Source organism: Lynx rufus, unplaced genomic scaffold (assembly GCF_022079265.1).
Source record: "Lynx rufus isolate CCGP_SWC_20201006 ecotype Redwood Valley unplaced genomic scaffold, mLynRuf1.p SCAF_23, whole genome shotgun sequence".
NCBI lineage: Eukaryota > Metazoa > Chordata > Mammalia > Carnivora > Felidae > Lynx > Lynx rufus.
In genome coordinates, this window is record NW_025814838.1 from 10,137,058 (window position 1) to 10,156,297 (window position 19,240).

At 47.6% G+C, this 19,240-nt stretch overlaps 1 protein-coding gene across 1 annotated transcript in view; it reads left to right on the plus strand.

Moving 5' to 3' along the window:
* The first annotated feature begins 474 nt into the window (after positions 1-474).
* SYT17 (synaptotagmin 17) overlaps positions 475-19,240 on the plus strand; it is a 78,478-nt gene continuing 59,712 nt past the window's right edge. The window contains exons 1-3 of the mRNA XM_047087811.1: positions 475-585; positions 8,265-8,413; positions 10,780-11,399. Of these exons, the coding sequence (XP_046943767.1) occupies positions 8,266-8,413; positions 10,780-11,399 (768 nt within the window). The 5' untranslated portion in view covers positions 475-585; position 8,265. The remainder of the gene's footprint in view (positions 586-8,264; positions 8,414-10,779; positions 11,400-19,240) is intronic.

The window sequence follows — 19,240 nt, forward strand, 5'->3', positions numbered from 1 at the left end:
TCATGTCACGGAGATTATTTTTTAAAAAAAATCTTTTTGCTTTGCTTTCAAGAAGACAGTAATATTCATTGTGTTTTCGAGAACATATTGTATAGCCCTCATGATATTGTATAAACCACCCACATGTCAAGAATGACATTCACATAAACTACAAAAGGGAATACCTGTGAATGTTTTGCTCGCTATTAATGGCTCCAGCGAGTTGGTGTTTGCCATCTTTGTGCCTGCAGTTGGTAAATAGAAACGGAAAACATTTTGTTCTAAGTGTTCAGCAGCAGAGACAGACCTCCTGAATGTCATTATTTCTCATCTGGGATCAGCTGCTTGTAATTTCGGGTGTTTTTCCTTTTCCTCCTCTCCACCCCTCCCACACGCCCCCCCCCCCCCCGCTCCCCCTCTCCCCCTCTCCACTGCCCACCTCCCCCAATGGCCTCAGGGTTTTCTTTCTAGAATCTCCGATCTGCTGCTGTGCAGATGGACTTTCAGGCATTGCTGTCAGAAGTGTTATGAGTCCAGCTGTTGCCAGTCGAGTGAGGACGAAGTTGAAATTCTGGGACCTTTCCCTGCCCAGACTCCTCCCTGGCTGTAAGTAAAACCGCTCTGAACTTCCTTGAAGGCAACCTCAAGACCTTTCTTTTCTCGGTTTGCGAGAGAGGGCGCGGGCAGGAGGATAGGGGTAGGAAACAGGGGAAGGCTGGGTGTCGTCTTTGCTGCTGATGGGGACGTACTCTCTGCCTCTCCTCTTGTTGGGCAGGCCGGGGGGTGGGGGGCAGCTGGTGGTGAGGCTGTCGTTGAACTGGTTTCCCGTTGGTCCTCCTGAGATATGAACCGTGCGGTGCCGAGCGTGTGGGCACTTTTAATCACGTTGAGTGTCACTCCAAGTGGAGGAAGAGCTCTGTGAGCATCTGTATGCTTCAAGGGATGTCCAAGTTCTAAAGATTCCCATCCAAGTCAGTATGACAAACTGTCCCACCCCCTGACCCGGTGCTTGGCACATAGTCGATGCTCAGTAAAAACTGCTACATGGGTGGTAGATGGAATGAACAAACAAATGCCTTTTTGCTGGTCTGAACAAGAACTTCAGAAACAGGGAAGCAGAAGAGCACCCCCAGGCTCCATCCTGTCCTCCAACGCTGTTTATGTTCTCTCTGGCATCTCTCATTTTATTTCTAATTCGTGCTCCTCCCGCGCCTGCACACAACATCTCCATCTGCCAGTCGCTCAGATATTTTGGGAACACAGTTTTGAAGCTTCTCAGCCACGTGTCTGGTCCACCTCTCTGTGGCTGAGAGAGGAACGTGGCCAGAGAGTCTGGGTTGAGTCTGCCGGTCCAGCGCCGAGAAGGGGCCTGGCTGTCCTCGAGGACGGGTTCTCACGACACGGACGGGGAGGTCCAGAGAGGGCAAGAGACAGTGCAAGGGCCCACCGCCAGAGCCTCAGTGGGAACCCTGTGCTGTTTCAGCTGCGTTTCTGGAAGTCCATGATGCCCCCTCTTTCCCCTCACGTTGGCGGGTCATGGCTCACCCCCCTCACCTGCTCTCCTTAGAAGCAAGCATCAAATATTTCCATAGCAAAATGGCTCTGTGTCAGGCTCCATGCATTCATATCCAGTTTCTCCTACTTTTTTTTCTAGTTCTGTGACCTTGGGCAAGTCATTAGATCTCTTTGCCTTGATTTCCCATCTGTAAAATGGGGGTGATAAAAACAATAGTGTTTATCTCCTATGGTTGTTGTGGCGACTGCATGGATTAGTACACAGAAGAGCACTTAAGAATGATTGTCACCTGGTAGGCAGTCATAAATGTAGGTGACCCATCTCACCCTGTTTGGTCTCAGTTTTCTCATCTGTAAAGTGAGAACAGTAATAGAACTTATTTTCTAGGGTTGTGATTAAGCATAACCTGCTTTGCAGAGCAGTTAGTAATCACCTTTTATTATTATTATTATTGCTGTTTTATTGTTTATTTTTGAGAGAGGGAGAGAGTGTGTGTGAGCAGGGGAGGGACAGCGAGGTGGGCGGACAGAGGATCTGACAGCAGAGCCTGATGTGGGATGTGGGGCTCAAACCCATGACCGTGAGATCATGACCTTGGCCGAAGTTGATGCTTAACCACCTGAGACACCCAGGGGCCCCAGGAATCATTTCTGTTATTTGTAGATTCTTTTTTTTTTTATTTTTTTTATTTTAGGGACAGAAAGAGTGAGTTGGGGAGAGAGGGAGAGAGAGAATCTCAAGCAGGCTCCACACCCAATGCAGAGCCCGATGCAGGGCTTAGTCTCACAACCCTGAGATCATGACCTGAGCCAAAATTAAGAGTCAGATGCTCTTTTTAAATTTTTTTAGGGGCGCCTGGGTGGCTCAGTCAGTTAAGCATCTGACTGTTGGTTTCGACTCAGGTCATGATCTCACGGTTCATGAGTTTGAGCCCCGCATCAGGCTCCGTGCTGACAGTGCTGAGCCTGCTTGGGATTCTCTATCCCTCTCTCTCTCTGGCCCTCCCCTGCTTGTTCTCTCTCTCTCTCTCTCTCTCTCTCTCTCTCAAAATAAATAAATAAATTTTTTTTGATGTTTATTTATTTTTGAGAGAGAGACAGAGTGCAAGTGGGAGAGGGGCAGAGAGAGACACACGCAGAATTTGAAGCAGGCTCCAGGTTCTGAGCTGTCAGCACAGAGCCCGACACGGGGCTTGAACTCACGGACTGTGAAATCATGATCTGAGCGAGGTCGGACACTTAGCCAACTGAGCCACCCAGGCGCCCCAAGAGTTGGATGCTCTTGACTGAGCCACCCAAGAGCCCCACTGGAGATTCTTTAAACTGGTGTAAAGATAGTGTTAAGAAATTATTTCATCAGTCATGGATTGTAGCCTGAATCCTGCAGGTGTGCATAGGGTTGAGGTGTTTGGTGGAACCAGTTCATTAATCAAAAGGTCATTCCCATTTTCTAGTGCCCTAGGTACAGAGATTGGCTCAGCCCATTTGGTATCTTGAAAGCCGTACTCAGGCAGTGCCAGCTCTGTGAGGGCAGGGTTTTTATCCGTGTTGTTCACGCCAAAAAATAGTTACTGACTAACTGACTAACCTACTGGCAAAAATTGAATCCTGGAAGTGCCAGTCATCTGGTTGAAACCTTACAGTTTCTTTGGTAATTATTTCTCGAGTATGCACCGTGTGCCAGGCACTGTGGGATGCAGAGGCTAGATAGAGTCCCATTCCTGTGCTCAGGAGATTTAAAATCTAGTACAGGAGATAAGGCAGGTACATAGGTCCAGCTACCCCCTGGAGTTGTGCATTCACACCCTGCACACCAATATGACAGTTTTACATAGAGTCTCACTGTGGAAAAAGTCCAGGGATAATGGCTTCGGGCATCGGTGGATCCAGGGGTACAAATGTCATGGGCATGCATTTGTGCCCTCTCCACCTCCCTGTCTCTTTCTGTTTCTTCTGTATTGCCCGATTCTTAAGCTTGTTTTCTTCTTTGCTTCATTCTCAATAGCAGCAAACGAACCAGGAGAGGCTCTTATTGTCCTGGTTTGGGTCATGTGCCAAACATTGAGCCAATCACTTTTGCTTGGAGGAAATGGTGCTAGGATCATGCCTGGATTGTCTGACCACCTGGAACCAGGGAAAGGATCATTCCCACCTGACACACATGAACTCAGCTCGTGGACCAGGGGTTGGCAAACTTGTCCTGTAAAGGGGCCAGACAGTAAATATTTTAGCCTCGTGGGCTTAGTCTCTGTCTCAGCCACTCACTTCTGTCATTGTAATGTGAAAGCATCCGTAGGTGAGGCATTAATGATTGGGCATGCTATGTTCTAGTCTTACCTCATTTACGAAATCAGGCAGCAAAATCTGGCCCCATAGTTTGCTGATCTCTGTAATAGACAATTTGAGCGCTGTAACCAGAGAGGAGAGAATGGACCCAGGGTAGGCAAATACCACAAATGGTCACAATATCTAGAAAGAGTAGGGGAATCATGGAAAATGGGCCTGCAAGCTCAGAGCATGTAGGGCTTTGAACGTCAGATTGCGGAGTTAGAATTTGAATTTGCTTCTGAACCACTGGAGAATCCTTTTTTTTTTTTTTTAAGTTTATTTATTTACTCTGAGAGAGAGAGAGAGAGAGAGAGAGAGAGAGAGAGAGAGAGAGAATGAGCTGAGATGGGCCAGAGAGAGGGGAGAGGGAGAGAGAGAATCCCAAGCAGGTTCCACACTGCCAGCTTGGAGGCTGCTGTGGGGCTCAAATTCCTGAACCGTGAGATCTTGACTTGAGCCAAAATCTAGAGGGATGCTTACCAACTGAGCCACCCAGCCGCCCGTTAGTGGAGAATCCCGATGGACATTGAAAATCAGTCAGGTACCTTTTTTCCCCAGATACCCAGATGTTAAGTATTACAGATGCATGGCCCGGGTTCTACCACTGAGCTGGCGAACAGTTGCACTTTACCTGGGCTGCTGACCCTTTGTGCAAGCGGGGAACTCTTTCAGGGGGTAAGGAGTTGGGACCCTCTGGGATGACACTTTGGTTTTGCCACAAGCAGAGAAGAGCACTGGAACCTTCCCAGCAGGGCCGACGCATGACACAACTCCAGAAGGCCCCTTTCATATGGTCGTCATTATGAATGATAACACTTAGAACTCTGCAGTCTAGAGCCTGAACAGCGGTACATGACCTTCCATGCTTCCCAGGATGAATATCTTGCATCCTGGGTAGCAACTTAGTACCTTTGTGGCACGCAACATAATGCAAAATGTTAAGAGAAATCTGTAAAGGGGAGGCGGGTTAAATCATTCAGAAAGTGAATTTACAGCTTGTGCTTTCCCCAGATTTATTTACCAAGTGGGCAGTTGCATGTTATCAAACAGGCAGGGAGTAGAAATGTCAAGTGTACAGGCTTTGCAGTGCTGTTCCTACTGTGACATTTGAGCTCAGAACCACAGGACATGCCTCTCTGTGGGGTGGCAGGTACCAGATGAGCTGGTCCTTTGTGTGTGTGATTTGGGGGGACACACCATTAATTGCCACATATGCTCCTGTCATTTGGATCCCCCATTCTTTCCTTGGCTGGGCTAGGCTGGGGAAGGTCAGGAAAACTGTACAATCCCACTGGCTCCTTTTGGAGCAATGCCAGAAAGATCATCATTGAAGAGTGAACTTCTCAGGTTATTTCTGTATCCATCAAGCATGTATTGAATACCTACTATATGCATAGCTCTTACAGGCCTCACAAGGGATGCCCAGCTCAGTAGTTTGGGGTGTGCAGCTTAGAGGCTGGTATTACTGGACTTCATTGGGAGTTTAACAGTGGTGCAAAATAAATACCCATCCCAACCCCTACCCCACCAGGCTTCCATTCCCCGGTCTGTAAAGAGGATGAGGGTTGTTAATAACAGAAGTAAATTCCGGATTGTTTTAAGGGTGAAATGAGATGGTTCAGACAGAGCATTTAGCACAGTGCCTGGCACATAGTTGGTGCTCAGCACCTGGTACCTTTGATCAAGATAAGTACACATCTCCCCCCCGCCCCCATTTAAGAAGTGTACCTGCTGTGGGAGGCGGGACAAGATAAGCACTCAGATCATCTTGAGACCAGATAAATCAGATAAGAATCCCAAGAAGGGTGTGTTCATTCATTGATTTACTAAGAAAATGAATGTGGAAAGCTCCGCACGTGCCAGACTCTGTGCCAGGGCAGGGTGGGCAGTGGTGAATGAGACACCACCCTCGTGGGGCAAGGATCTGGTGTCAGACGCAGAAGACAAGCCACAACTAGAGAGGAGTTATGTGCGTTGTTAAAGGGGGAAAGAAGGTGCAGGGCCAAGGGCTGATGGGGTAGGAGGAGGTGACAGCGACAGGGTGGGGGCTCTCTGAGGAGGTGCTGTTGAAGCCGAGACCTGACTGATGAGAAGGAGCCGCACAGGAGGTGGAGACGGGAAGAGCATCCCAAGCAGAGAGAACAGCGTGGCCCGGCTCACTGTGTTGGAGGAAGGGCCAGGAAGCATGGTGGGTGCAGAGAGGGCAGGGGCTGCTCAGACAAGGGCTGAGAGGACTCGACCGGAGCTCCAGGGGGCGATCGCGCCCAAGCTGGGTGGGGCCTCACAGGTGCAGGTGGAGGTGCTAAGGTGGTTCTGCCTTCTTCGGAAGGTGCTGCTGCTTGCATCTAAGGGAGAGAGAGAAGAATGCGTGATACAATATGATTGCATTTCTTTGCCTTCTCCTCCTCCCACCCTCCACATTTCATCTGCTATATTCACCTTTTACAGACCAGGAGGAGGAGGCAAGCAAGGACTGGGCATCCTCCCCTCCCCCTGCAACATGCCTGGTCTTGTCCTGGCTGTGACCCTGATCTTGCTTTGGAAGAACATGAGATCAGTCTCATTTCATGCACAGGATGCATCTGAAGACCTCCTAGAATTGGAAACTTGCATTTTTCAAGACCAGCTCCGCGCAGGCTTAAATGTCAAGTTGGGGGGTGGGAGGTGCAGTCTCGGAAAGTATCAGTCTACAGCCACAATAGCTTAGGGGCATGTTATTAGCCGCATCCATCTCACAGGCCACACCGCCAGCTTTGCCCCCTCACTTCCCCTTCCCCAAGCACCCTTACCTAGCTTTATGGGGATTGGGGGCTCTTACAGGTTGTAATAATACCAGCTGAAATGTATTGAGCACATACCTACTACATACCCAGAACTGTTCTAAGCATATTATATTATATGCGTTGACTCCTTCAGTGTTCACTGGAACCATACAAGGTGAGTATTATTATTCCCACTTTACAGATGGGTAGATGGAGGCACAGAGGAAGGGCCTTGCCCAAGGTCACCCAGGCGGGGTTCAAACCTAGAGGTTGTGCTCTTAATTACCACCTTGTATCTCCCTACCCCCCGACATGGTGTTTTTTATTCTTTCAGTATTTTTCATCCTCATTGGGAGCACATGGAATCAGAGCTGCTGCTCATTTTTTAGCTGTTTCTTCACATCGAACTATTGTTCTCAAGTCATTCATTCTCAGCACCATTTTGTAGCTCTTGCCCTGCCGCTCCAAGAACTCTCGAGTGACACTGTTATAGGGTATTTTTTAGATATTTATTTATTTTGAGAGAGAGTGCGCACACACTTGCGTGTGAGTGGGGGAGGAGGGGCAGGGAGAAAGGAAGAGAGAATCCCAAGCAGGCTCCATGCTATCAGGGCAGAGCCCTAAGCGGGGCTCAAACTCACGAACCGTAAGATCGTGAGCTGAACCAAAATCAAGAGTTGGATGCTTAACCGCCTGAGCCACCCAGGCGCCCCTGTTATAGGATATTTTTTAAAGATATCAAAGTAGAGACAGAGTGAAGGTTGAAATACCAGGGCATTCCTCACCAAAAGCCATCTGCAGAAGATCAGATGGGTAGAAACAACCTTCTGGTGTCTTCCAGACTGAAGACCAACAGGCCTGGTCTTGACTTAGCCTAAGTGGTGCCCCCATGTGGCAATACCCTGAGTAAGTTCCCTCCCCCCAGTCTGTGAATGTGAAATTATGCACATTCTTGACAGATTGTTCTAAATTGGAAGATATTTATTCAATATCATTTCATATTTTGTGCAAAACGTAAGATGTTATTGGAGCACCTGGGTGGCTCAGTGGGTTAAAGCGTCTGACTTCAGGGGCACCTGGGTGGCGCAGTCGGTTAAGCGTCCGACTTCAGCCAGGTCACGATCTCGCGGTCCGTGAGTTCGAGCCCCGCGTCGGGCTCTGGGCTGATGGCTCAGAGCCTGGAGCCTGCTTCCGATTCTGTGTCTCCCTCTCTCTCTGCCCCTCCCCCGTTCATGCTCTGTCTCTCTCTGTCCCAAAAATAAATAAACGTTGAAAAAAAAAAATTAAAAAAAAAAAAAAAGCGTCTGACTTCAGCTCAGGTCATGATCTCACGGTTCTTGAGTTCAGGCCCCTTATCTGGTTCTCTGTTGTCAGCTCGGAGCCCACTTTGGATCCTCTGTACCACCCCCCCCCCGCCTCTCTCTGCTCCTCCCCCACTCATGTACACGCTCTCATGCTCCCACGCACACTCTCTCTCTCAAAAATAAATAAACTTAAAAAAAAAAAAGTGAGGTGTTTTTGAGAGCTTAGAGCTACCACACTGATTCGAGTTTCTATTATTGCAAGTAGTACAAATTGGATCCGCGACAGTTTCATCATGGGTCTGTCCTCTAAGGGAGAGAGAGATGCCAGCCCCTGGAGATTTTTTGACAACCGTTGAAACCTCTGCTTTTCCTGTAGGATGGCCAGCCGGAGCAGCGACAAGGATGGGGATTCCGTCCATACAGCCAGTGAAGTCCCTCTGACCCCAAGGACCAACTCCCCAGATCGAAGATGCTCGTCCTCAGACACATCTAAGTCTACCTACAGCCTGACCCGGAGGATTTCAAGTAAGCATCTTTGCTGTGACTGTCTAGGGCTCGTGGCTCAGCTATCCTGTGCTGCTCAGCCTCTGCTCAGAGCCCATGATTCAAATCCAGTTAGCCGGGTCCCCAAGACAAAAGAAGAGAGCTGACGGCATCCCCGCATGGATCTACGTGAGGGAAGGGGTTGTCTCAGCCTCCGGAGTTACCAGGGCAGGGTGGGGACTGTGGCCATGGGAGCTGATGCCCCATTGGAAGGGGGCAGCCGCTACTCGGCCCTTGCTGAAGGTGATGGTGGGCTCCGTATTACCTGACTTTTCCAAAGAGAAACTGGCAATCTGTGTTTCTATATGAAGCTTCCTTTGTTTTAAACTCCAACAAAATGTATCTGTGGGTCAAATTTGGTCTCTAGGCCCCCCAGTTTGTCCACTCTGATGTGCAGAGTATGTGTTTGACCAAATGGCATGATGTGGATGGGGAGGAGAAAGGAGGATAAAGCCCAAAGACTCCCAGCCTCCTCTCACCTCCTGAAAGTGTCTCTGCTGTCTCATTCAGCTGCTGCAATTCACTTAACAGAGGGAAAAAGCTTAAAATTCATGAAATAAATCCACTCAGGTGGAAATATTGGTGTCTGATCTTTCCTGGGAGCAAATAGGGAAGAAAAAGGAAGCAGAGAAAAGTTCGAGGGCTTGAAAGAGTGGAAAAGAGGGGATGTGAGGCTTCTCTAGGCCTCAGTCTTTCCATCTGTAAAATGGGAGGGCTCTTCTTGACCTATGCAGTCCAATGCATGTTGCTGGTGACCATTTAAATGGGAGGTTAAGCCCAACTGTAGACATGATGTATGCGTTATGTACCCATGATTTTGAAGACAGTACATGAAAGAGACTTTAAACTGTCTCACTAAAATGTTTTTATTTTGATTATATGTCAAACAAATTAATTTCACCTGTTGCTTTTTTTAATATAATCTTTTTTTCAATGTTCATTTATTTTTTGAGAGAGAGAGAGACAGAGTGCGAGAGGGGGAGGGAAAGAGAGAGAAGGGGGGGATACACAGAATCCAAAGTAGGCTCCAGGTTCTGAGCTGCCAGCTCACAGCCGAACGCGGGGCTCGAACTCACGGACTGTGAGATCATGACCTGAGCCAAAGTCGGACACTTAACCAACTGAGCCACCCAGGTGCCCTTTCACCCAATTCTTTGTACTTTTAAGAGAATTGTGGCTACTGGAAAATTTTATGTTCCCTGTGTGGTTTGTATTTCTGGTCCCCTTTGTATTTCTCTTGAATAGCACTGGTCTAGATAGTTCCTGGGTCTCATGCCCAGCTCTATACACGGATTATTTCCATTTAGCACACAGCTGTCAGAATACCAACCATGCACGAGACACAAGTCTCACAATTTTCACAGGCAAGACCGGTGTTCAAGCAATTAACAAGAATGTCATGAAAGAACAAATACCGTATGACTCCATGTAGATGGGGAATCTAATGGTCAAACTCCTAGGAACAGAGAGAAAAATGAGGGAGGGACTACTGGGAGGTGATGGTATATGTTTATGGCATAGATTGTGGTGACGGTTTCAGGATGCCTGCCTACCTCCCAACTCACCAAATTGTGTACATTAAATATGCACAGCTTTTTGTATGTCAGTTGTGCCTCAATTAAATAGTTTTTTTTAAAAAAATTCCATGTGATTATTGCTAGAATAGAGGGATGAGCAAAGATTCAAATGATGAACTTGGGAGCATTGAACTCTGCTGGTTGATAGGCAGGGAGGAGGCACCCCACAAGCGGTGAAGTCCAAACATGGTTCTTGCAGAAGTGCATCAGTTACCATTGAGTGAGCTCGTACCCTGTGCACATTCTATGCCGAGCCCTTTCCATGCATTGGCTCTGTGAATCACCACAATCTTTGAAGTAGGTGCTATTATTGACTCCGTTTTACAAATGGGGAAACTGAGTCCCAGAAGCTCTGGCTCCAGAGTCCACTCTCTGAAAGTGGAGACAGTATAGGGTACCAGCTAGAGTCAAGACTCTGGGGCCGGACAGCCTGGGCTTGACTCCTGGCTTCTCCTCTTAGTACTTGTGTCCCTTTTGGAGAGTTACTATCTGTCAGATTAGTCATTCCCTAATACCTTGTGGCCATCAGGTGACTTGATATATCAAGGCGTTTAGAACAGTGCCTGGCAGTGATGGAGGTGATAATGCCGTCTTGTTGCCTCTCATAGAATAAATAAGAGGATCTCAAGGTGTGGAGAGCAGATGGGGAAGAGCATTGTGAAACAGAGTGAACAATATAGGAGTCTGGGAAATGTTGCCAATCTCAAGAAGCAGCCCAGGCTTGGCCCCATATGTGGTGGTGCTAATTGTTCTTTTTTGGCGGCTGTTTAGGTCTTGAATCCAGACGACCCAGCTCCCCACTCATTGATATTAAACCCATCGAGTTTGGCGTCCTCAGCGCCAAAAAGGAGCCCATCCAGCCCTCGGTGCTCAGACGGACCTATACCCCAGATGACTACTTCAGAAAGTTCGAGCCCCAGCTCTACTCCCTCGACTCCGACAGTGACGATGTGGACTTTCTGACAGACGAAGAGATCTTGTCCAAGTACCAGCTGGGCATGCTGCACTTCAGCACCCAGTACGACCTGCTGCACAACCATCTGACGGTGAGGGTGATCGAGGCCAGGGACCTGCCGCCCCCCATCTCCCACGACGGCTCGCGCCAGGACATGGCCCACTCCAACCCCTATGTCAAGATCTGTCTCCTGCCAGACCAGAAGAACTCTAAGCAGACGGGGGTCAAACGCAAGACCCAGAAGCCCGTGTTTGAGGAGCGTTACACCTTCGAGATCCCCTTCCTGGAAGCGCAGAGGAGGACCCTGCTGCTAACTGTGGTGGATTTTGATAAGTTCTCCCGCCACTGTGTCATTGGGAAGGTCTCCGTGCCTTTGTGCGAGGTTGACCTGGTGAAAGGCGGGCACTGGTGGAAGGCGCTGATCCCCAGTTCTCAGGTAAGGGGGTGACTTTGTGCTGTTTCTTGGCTGGGGACTTTAAAAAAGAAAAAAAAAAAAGATGATTTTTTTTTTATTATTTAAATTGTCTTTGCGTTTTGAAACCTTTTTATTTGGACGTAGTTTTGGACTTATAAGAAGGTGCAAACGCAACACAGATTCCTTGTGTTCTCTTTATCCAGCAACCCCAGTGATAAATCTTACACAACCAGAGTGCGTTAGCGATACCAGGAAATTGACGTTGTCAACTAAACTACGGACCTTATTCAATTTTCACGCATTTTTACATGCACCACTGCGTGTGTGTGTGTGTGTGTGTGTGTGTGTGTGTGTGTGTTCTATGAAATTTTATCACATGTATAGGTTCATGTAACCACTACCACCCTGGGAGCTTTTTTGTCATCAATGCTGGGGTATTTAATAAGGACAATGATTATCCAGGGTATGAAGCGATCAGTCATTTTGACTTTCAGAAATTGATTTGGGAAAAATAAAATGAAGGCCGAAGAACGGGTGATATATGGATATTTTTCAGGCAAATTGTGAGATTGGCTTCTTTCCTCCACCAGCCCACAGACATGTAATTGGCTGCTTGGGAAACCACCCACGGACCAGGCTCTGTCCCCAGTGGGCTGATAGAGTCCCTCCCTTGGGCATTCTGTGGACTGGAGGACGACAGCGCACGTACTGTGGGTGGAAGGATGAGGTAGAAGTCCGAGGGAAGGAAAAGACCCAGCCGTTTGGAGGCCAGTCTGGTCCATTCATGCTGAGGTTGACAATTCTGTGTAATGCAGGCGGAATTATTTTGTGTCAGACACACCAAGGTGTTTTTCAGAGCTGAACCGTACTGGCCAGGGATTTGATGATCCAGCCTCACGTTTGGGGTATGGGTTTTAAACTTGGGGACTGGAGGGGTTGCTCCTCTGTGTGTGTGTGTGTGTGTGTGTGTGTGTGTGTGTGTGTCCATCCATCGGTCTGTACAAAGAGAGATTTATCCTTCTCTTAGTTTGTATTTCCCCAGAAGAAGAAAATCCCAAGGCAAAGGAAGTCATTTTTTAGGGAGGTGACACCAGAGGAAATACCAAGAGGCAGTGGGAAGGTCACATAAAGTCTGCATTATCAGGCCCCCACCCCTGTGGGTGACTGGAGCTGTAAAACTGGAAGCCAGCGTTAGACACATCCTAAGAGTCTTTCCACCTGAGGGGTGGTGCAGCCGGGGGGGTTATACACTGACTCCTATCAGCCATTGAATGAGGGCAGTTGGGGGATGGGAACTTTCTTCCCCTGGCATTCCTGGCCTGTTACACTGGGCAATAAAGAGACCTTTGACATCCACAGGTACAAAAAAAAAAAAAAAAAAAAAAAAAACCCAAAAAACAAAACTCTAGAGCTGGCAGCTGGATGCAAGTGTGTGTGCACTGAGGTGATCAGGACCAGGAGGTGGTGGTCAAGGTGTTAGCAGTGCTTGCTCTGATCCTGTATCCTCCTCCCATCACATGATCAGGATATATTGGATGCTTTCCGTGTATCCTCCTCAATATGTGATATCATTGGGTTTTCAACCATTGAGAAATTAGGGAAACCATTGAAAGAGGGAGACCCACTGGACAAAATAAACTCTGTGGCCAGCCTGATTCTGCACATCTATGGAACACCCTGGACATACAGAGAATGTGGACATCCACACACCTTGCCTCCGAATCTCCTGAAATCTGAGGCCAAGGCCAGGACGCGGGTGCAGGCAGTTAATTTAGGAGGTGATCCCAGGAAGCAGGAGTGAGGGCTGAGGAGACCCAGGGAAGGAGGGCACCTCTGGAGTGAGTGGTGACTCTTCAGGCTGCCGTCTGGCCCCTGCACACTGGTCAGGTGGGCTCCCATAGCCTCACGCAGGGGCGGGGACAGAAAAGAGAGAGACCACGTGTGCTGCTGATAATGTGCCCAAGTGGCGCTTCGAGACCGTCTGTAGCTGGCACCGGAGGCAGTGTCTGTTGCATCCCTCTGCTGCCATGGCAGCCCCCTCCCCCTCCCCCGAGGTACTCCTTCTCCCCCTCCCCTGCTTTTACTTTTCCCCACGACACTTACCATCATCTTGCAGACCATATATTCTATGGTCTACCTCCCGTACTAGTATGTAAACCCCATGAGAACAGATTTTTGTCTCTTTCGTTCACTTCTCTGTGCCCTGCACCTACAACCGTGCCTGGCATTTGTTGAATGAATGAAGGATGGAAGGAAGGAAGGTTTCCCCCAAGTGAATTTCTTTCTCCCACCTGCCACCCTCCCCTCCTCTCCTTCGCCACCTTCCCTCTCCCTCAAAGAAAGTCTCGTGGAAACTGACAGAGAGAAGAGCAGACTCCCATCCCCCAACTCAAGGCGGCTCTGGACTTCACACTCTGGGGGTCTCTGGCTGGCTCAGTTGCAGTTTACCTCCGTGAGTAGACAGGCCAGTTGTCTGAGGTTGGGTTCCCTGGAAGCAGAGCTTGAGATAAGGATTTGGCCGTGGATTAGTTTGTAGGGCCGCTGTGACAAAACGTCACAAATTAGAGGCTTAAAATGACAGAAATTTACTGTCTCACAGTCTGGATGTAAGAAGTCCGTGATCAAGGCCACGCTCCCTCTGAAACCTGTGGGGGAGAATCCTTCCTTGTCTCTTTCTGGCTTCTGGTGGTCACTCCAGTCTCTGCCTCCGTCATCACATGACCTTCTCTCTGTGTGTGTCTGTGTCTTCTCTTTTCATATAAGGACACTGGGGGGCCCACCCTACTCCATTATGTTCCCATTTTAAATAATTACATCTGTAACAACCCTGTTTCCAAATAAGGTCACATTCTGAGGTAGTGGGGGGTTTAGATGATAACATATCTTCTGGAGAGGGGGAGTGTCATTTAGCCCAAACCCGAATGTAGGAGAAAACCCTGCAGGGGAGGGAAGGGAGCAGTCTAGGGAAAGGGTGAGAGCCCAGCGAAGATATGGTGTTAACAAGGCCTGGCCTCAGCTGATCTGTGGCGGGGAGGGGACTCTGGATCGTGGGTTGGCATTGCAGTGCCTTCCTCCCTCAGGCCAGGAGCCAGCCTTTTGTACTCCCGTATCTGCCAGACGTTGGTTGGGACAAGCCTGGGAAATCTGATCTGCAGCTGGGCAGCCACAGGCCTGCTTAAAGCTTCTCTCCTGCAGAACAGTTGTTCTGAGCCAGGGGCAGCTTTGCTCTCGGGACACTGGGCAGCCCTGGGAACCATTTTGGGTTTGGCAGGTGGAGATCAGGGGTGCTGTAAACATGTGCAGTACACAGGACAGCCCCCACAATGAAGAGTGGTCTGGCCCAAAATGTGTGCAGTGTCAGCGTGAGAAAGCCCACTATGGAAGAAGGGGAGAATGGAGGTTCAAGGACCACAGCAGGGTCTGCCATGAAGGCAGGGTGAGGGCAGGGCTGGTCCCCACAGGGTGGGGAGCTTTTTTCCAGGAGAAACAGTTGTTGGGAAGCGGGGAGAGACAGGGTCAGAGGGTGTTAGGAGCAGATATCCAGGTAACTCTGTTGTTTTTCATTCCATATGTAGAAAAGGAGATACTGGTTCTGAACAAAAATCCACATTGAGCAAAGTAGGCCTGTGTCGGAGACAGAAAACAAAATCCTCACACAGTGTTGCTGAGGCCATTGGATGTCAATGCTGATTTTCATTGCAGGCCAACATCTACCTTCACCAAAGCATCTGTTGGCCAGTTGAGTGGGCGGGGAAGATGGGGTTGTGCAATAAGGTGAAGGCAGAACTCTCCAGTCTTGTTCCTGGCCTGCCTCTATGGCGTAGGATCTCAGTGTCTACTTCTACGTTCTATGCCTTGGAGAACCCATGGGAGCGGGTGACTGGTCAGGCCAGCCTGTAGGCATTCTCTGGCTCACAGCGGAATGTCCCAGCTGTTTTGTGGCTTTGAACATTGTGTCTTTGATCTCGACATTCAGGAAGCTAGTAGCTAATGGAGCTACTGTAAATTTGGGGGGCTTGTTGATAAGGCTTGGCTAGGAGATCATGAAAATGGGGACAGAGAAATAAGAAGCATATGGGGTGATCACATAGGTGTGAAGTCACTCTTGCTGCTAAGAGAAATTCTGCTCTAAGTGGACCACAGTGAATCGACACTTTGGCCGTTAAAGGTGAAATCCGTGTAAACCTTTCTTTTAAAAAATTATTACTAATTATGACAAAACACACATCCATTTTTTTTCTATTCACATAATAATCACTGAATTTATCTTTTATTTTATTTTTAAATTTTATTTATTTATTTATTTATTTATTTATTTATTTATTTATTTATTTTCAATATATGAAGTTTATTGTCAAATTGGTTTCCATACAACACCCAGTGCTCATCCCAAAAGATGCCCTCCTCAATACCCATCACCCACCCTCCCCTCCCTCCCACCCCCCATCAACCCTCAGTTTGTTCTCAGTTTTCAAGAGTCTCTTGTGCTTTGGCTCTCTCCCACTCTAACCTCCTTTTTTTTTTTTTTTTTTCCCTTCCCCTCCCCCATGAATTTCTGTTAAGTTTCTCAGGATCCACATAAGAGTGAAACCATATGGTATCTGTCTTTCTCTGTATGGCTTATTTCACTTAGCATCACACTCTCCAGTTCCATCCATGTTGCTACAAAGGGCCATATTTCATTCTTTCTCATTGCCACGTAGTACTCCATTGTGTATATAAACCACAATTTCTTTATCCATTCATCAGTAGATGGACATTTAGGCTCTTTCCATAATTTGGCTATTGTTGAGAGTGCTGCTATAAACATTGGGGTACAAGTGCCCCTATGCATCAGTACTCCTGTATCCCTTGGGTAAATTCCTAGCAGTGCTACTGCTGGGTCATAGGGTAGGTCTATTTTTAATTTTGTGAGGAACCTCCACACTGTTTTCCAGAGTGGCTGCACCAATTTGCATTCCCACCAACAGTGCAAGAGGGTTTCCGTTTCTCCACATCCTCTCCAGCATCTATAGTCTCCTGATTTGTTCATTTTGGCCACTCTGACTGGCGTGAGGTGATATCTCAGTAACACACATCCATTTTTAAGTGTACATTTCAGTCATATTAAGTACATTCATGATACAACCATCGCCACCATCTGTCTCCAGAACTCTTTCCATCTTGCCAAACTGAAATTTTACACCCATTAAACAACAGCTCCCCAGGCCCCGTAGCCCCCAGCACCTGGCCATCACCATTCCTTGTGTCTCTATGAATCTGACTACTCTAGGTACCAGTAAGTGGAATCACGCAGTGTTTGTCTTTTCATGACCAGCTTATTTCACTCAGCACAGTGTCCTCGAGGTTCATCTATGTTGTAGCAGGTGTCCGAATGCCCTTCCTTTCGAAGGCTGAGTAATATCCCTTACTTTTTTTGTTTTTTAATTTTTTTAAATGTGTATTTATTTTTGAGAGGAGAGAGAGAGAGAGAGGGAGACAGAGCGCGAGTGGGGGAGGGGGCAGAGAGAGAGAGAGAGAGAGAGAGAGAGAAAGAGAGGGAGATACAGAATCCGAAGCAGGCTTCAGGCTCTGAGCTGTCAGCACAGAGCCTGACCAGGGCTCGAACCCACGAACTGCAAGATCATGACCTGAGCCGAAGTCGGACGCTTAACCGACTGAGCCACTCAGGCGCCCCTGAATAATATCCCTTTATATGTATATACCCCATTTTGTTTGTCCATTCATTCATCTGTCAGTGGACATTTGGGTTGTTTCCATCCTTTTGGTTATTGAGATATATGTTACAGTATATATTGTGATATTTCATAATATATTATGTGATATATATTATTATAATTTAAATATATAATGCTCTAATGTATGATAATATTGTGAATAATTTTGCTACAAATATGGGTGTATACATATTTCTTCAGGCCTTTTTGAAGCCAGAAAAATATCCAAGGATAAAGGCAGTTTATCTTCTCTTAAGATCATGTGGCTTTGGGAAGGGTGGGCAAGGTGGTGGGAGAGGAGGTGCCCCATGGACATAGCAGAAACTCACAAAGTGTTAGGAAGGACCAGAGTTCCTGGGGTGCCTGGGCGGCTCAGTCGGTGGAGCATCTGACTCTTGAGTTCGGCTCAGGTCATGATCCCAGGGTGGTGGGATTGAGCCCCACATCAGGGTCCACGCTGATGGAGCCTGCTTAAGATTCTCTCTCTCTCTCTCTCTCTCTCTCTCTCTCTCTCTCTGTCTAAGGAAAATAAATAAAATAAATACAGGGACCAGAGTTCTTACTCCAGCTTGTGGCTGGAATCCTGTAACCCGTGGGTCGTGCTTTGGTTGTGCCCAAGTGGAGACACAGCACCTACGACCTTCCATCCCTTACAGCACGTCTGTATGGAGCTAAACTCTTCTCAGGAGAAAGTACTTTTTGGAAGTGAAAGTCCCTCGAACTGGGGGGAGATTATAATTATTTTGACCCAGTAAATACACAACACAAATATTGTACCTATATAAATTATTCATGTATTTAGTTCATATACATTTGTCAGGTGCTGATCAGGTTCTAGGGGTTGGGATTTCTCTTTCTTTCTTTCTTTGTTTTAAGCTTGTTTATTTTGAGAGAGAGAGAGAGAGAGAGCGAGTTGAGCACAGGTTGGGGAGAGTCAGAGAGAAGGAGAGACTTGGGATTTTTCCCAAGCAGGCTCTGTACCATCAGTGTGGTAGGGGCTGGGATTTCTAATGTAGCTATAAGTCAGTGTCTCCTGTGAGCCCAGCAGTGCTCTAAATGATTTATATGTGCTAACTCATTTATCCTAACAGGGGCCCATTTTACAAAGGAGAAAACTGGGCAGAGAGAAGTTAAATAATTTGTCTGTGCAACTAATTTAGACCGAGGCTAAATTAGACTGTAGGACTGAGGCTGTTTGACTTAAAAAGTGAAGTGCCATAACCACAGCGTTATACTGGTTCTCCACAGCAAGCCAAACCAAGTCCCTGCCCTCGTGGAGTTGACATTCCGGTGGAGGGAGGTGTGTAGCAAATAAGTGAGTTAGCAAATAATGCCATGTTTCACTGTCTATGCCAAGAGAGAAAACAAGGTAGGATATGGGGCTGGAGAGGGAGGGCTGGGTGGTGAGGGTGGGGAAGCTACTTTAAATGGGTGAGCTAGATGGAGTGAGGGGGTCAGCCTGGAGGATGTCTGGGGGAAGAGCATTCAAACAGCGGGTTGAGGAAGTGCAAAGGCCCTGAGGCTGGTTTGGCACGTTGATGACTGGAGTAGAGTAAGTGAGAGGGAGAGCATGAGAGATGAGGTTGAATTGGTATAAAAGGTCACTTCACATCAGTCTTAGAGCTAAAAGTATAGGTAAAGGCTTGAATTCTATTCCTAAGTGTGATGGCAAGCCCTGGAGAGTTTTGAGAAGGAGAGGTGACTTGGTCAGGCTGCCCTGGAGAAAAATCACTGGGAGACAAGGTACTTCTATCCAAAATATAAAAAGAACTCCAATGACTCAAAAAAAAAAAATTCCAATTTTAAAATGGGCAACAGTTTTGAACAGACGCTCCACCAAAAAAGATACATACAGATGGTCTATAGGTACATGGAAGGGTGCTTGACATCATGAGTCATCAGAGACCTGCATGGCGAAATACCACTGCACACCTACCTAAAAGCTACACACACTGACAACACCAAATGTTGGTAAGGATGTGGAGCAACCAGAACTCTCAGACAGTGGGAGTGTATAAGGTGGTGTAACCCCTTAGGAAGAAGTTGTGGTAGTTTTTTGTGAAACTAAACATTTATCTGCCCCTATGATCTCGCTGTGACACTCCTAGGTATTTATCTAAGAGAGATGACGATGTTATGTCTGCA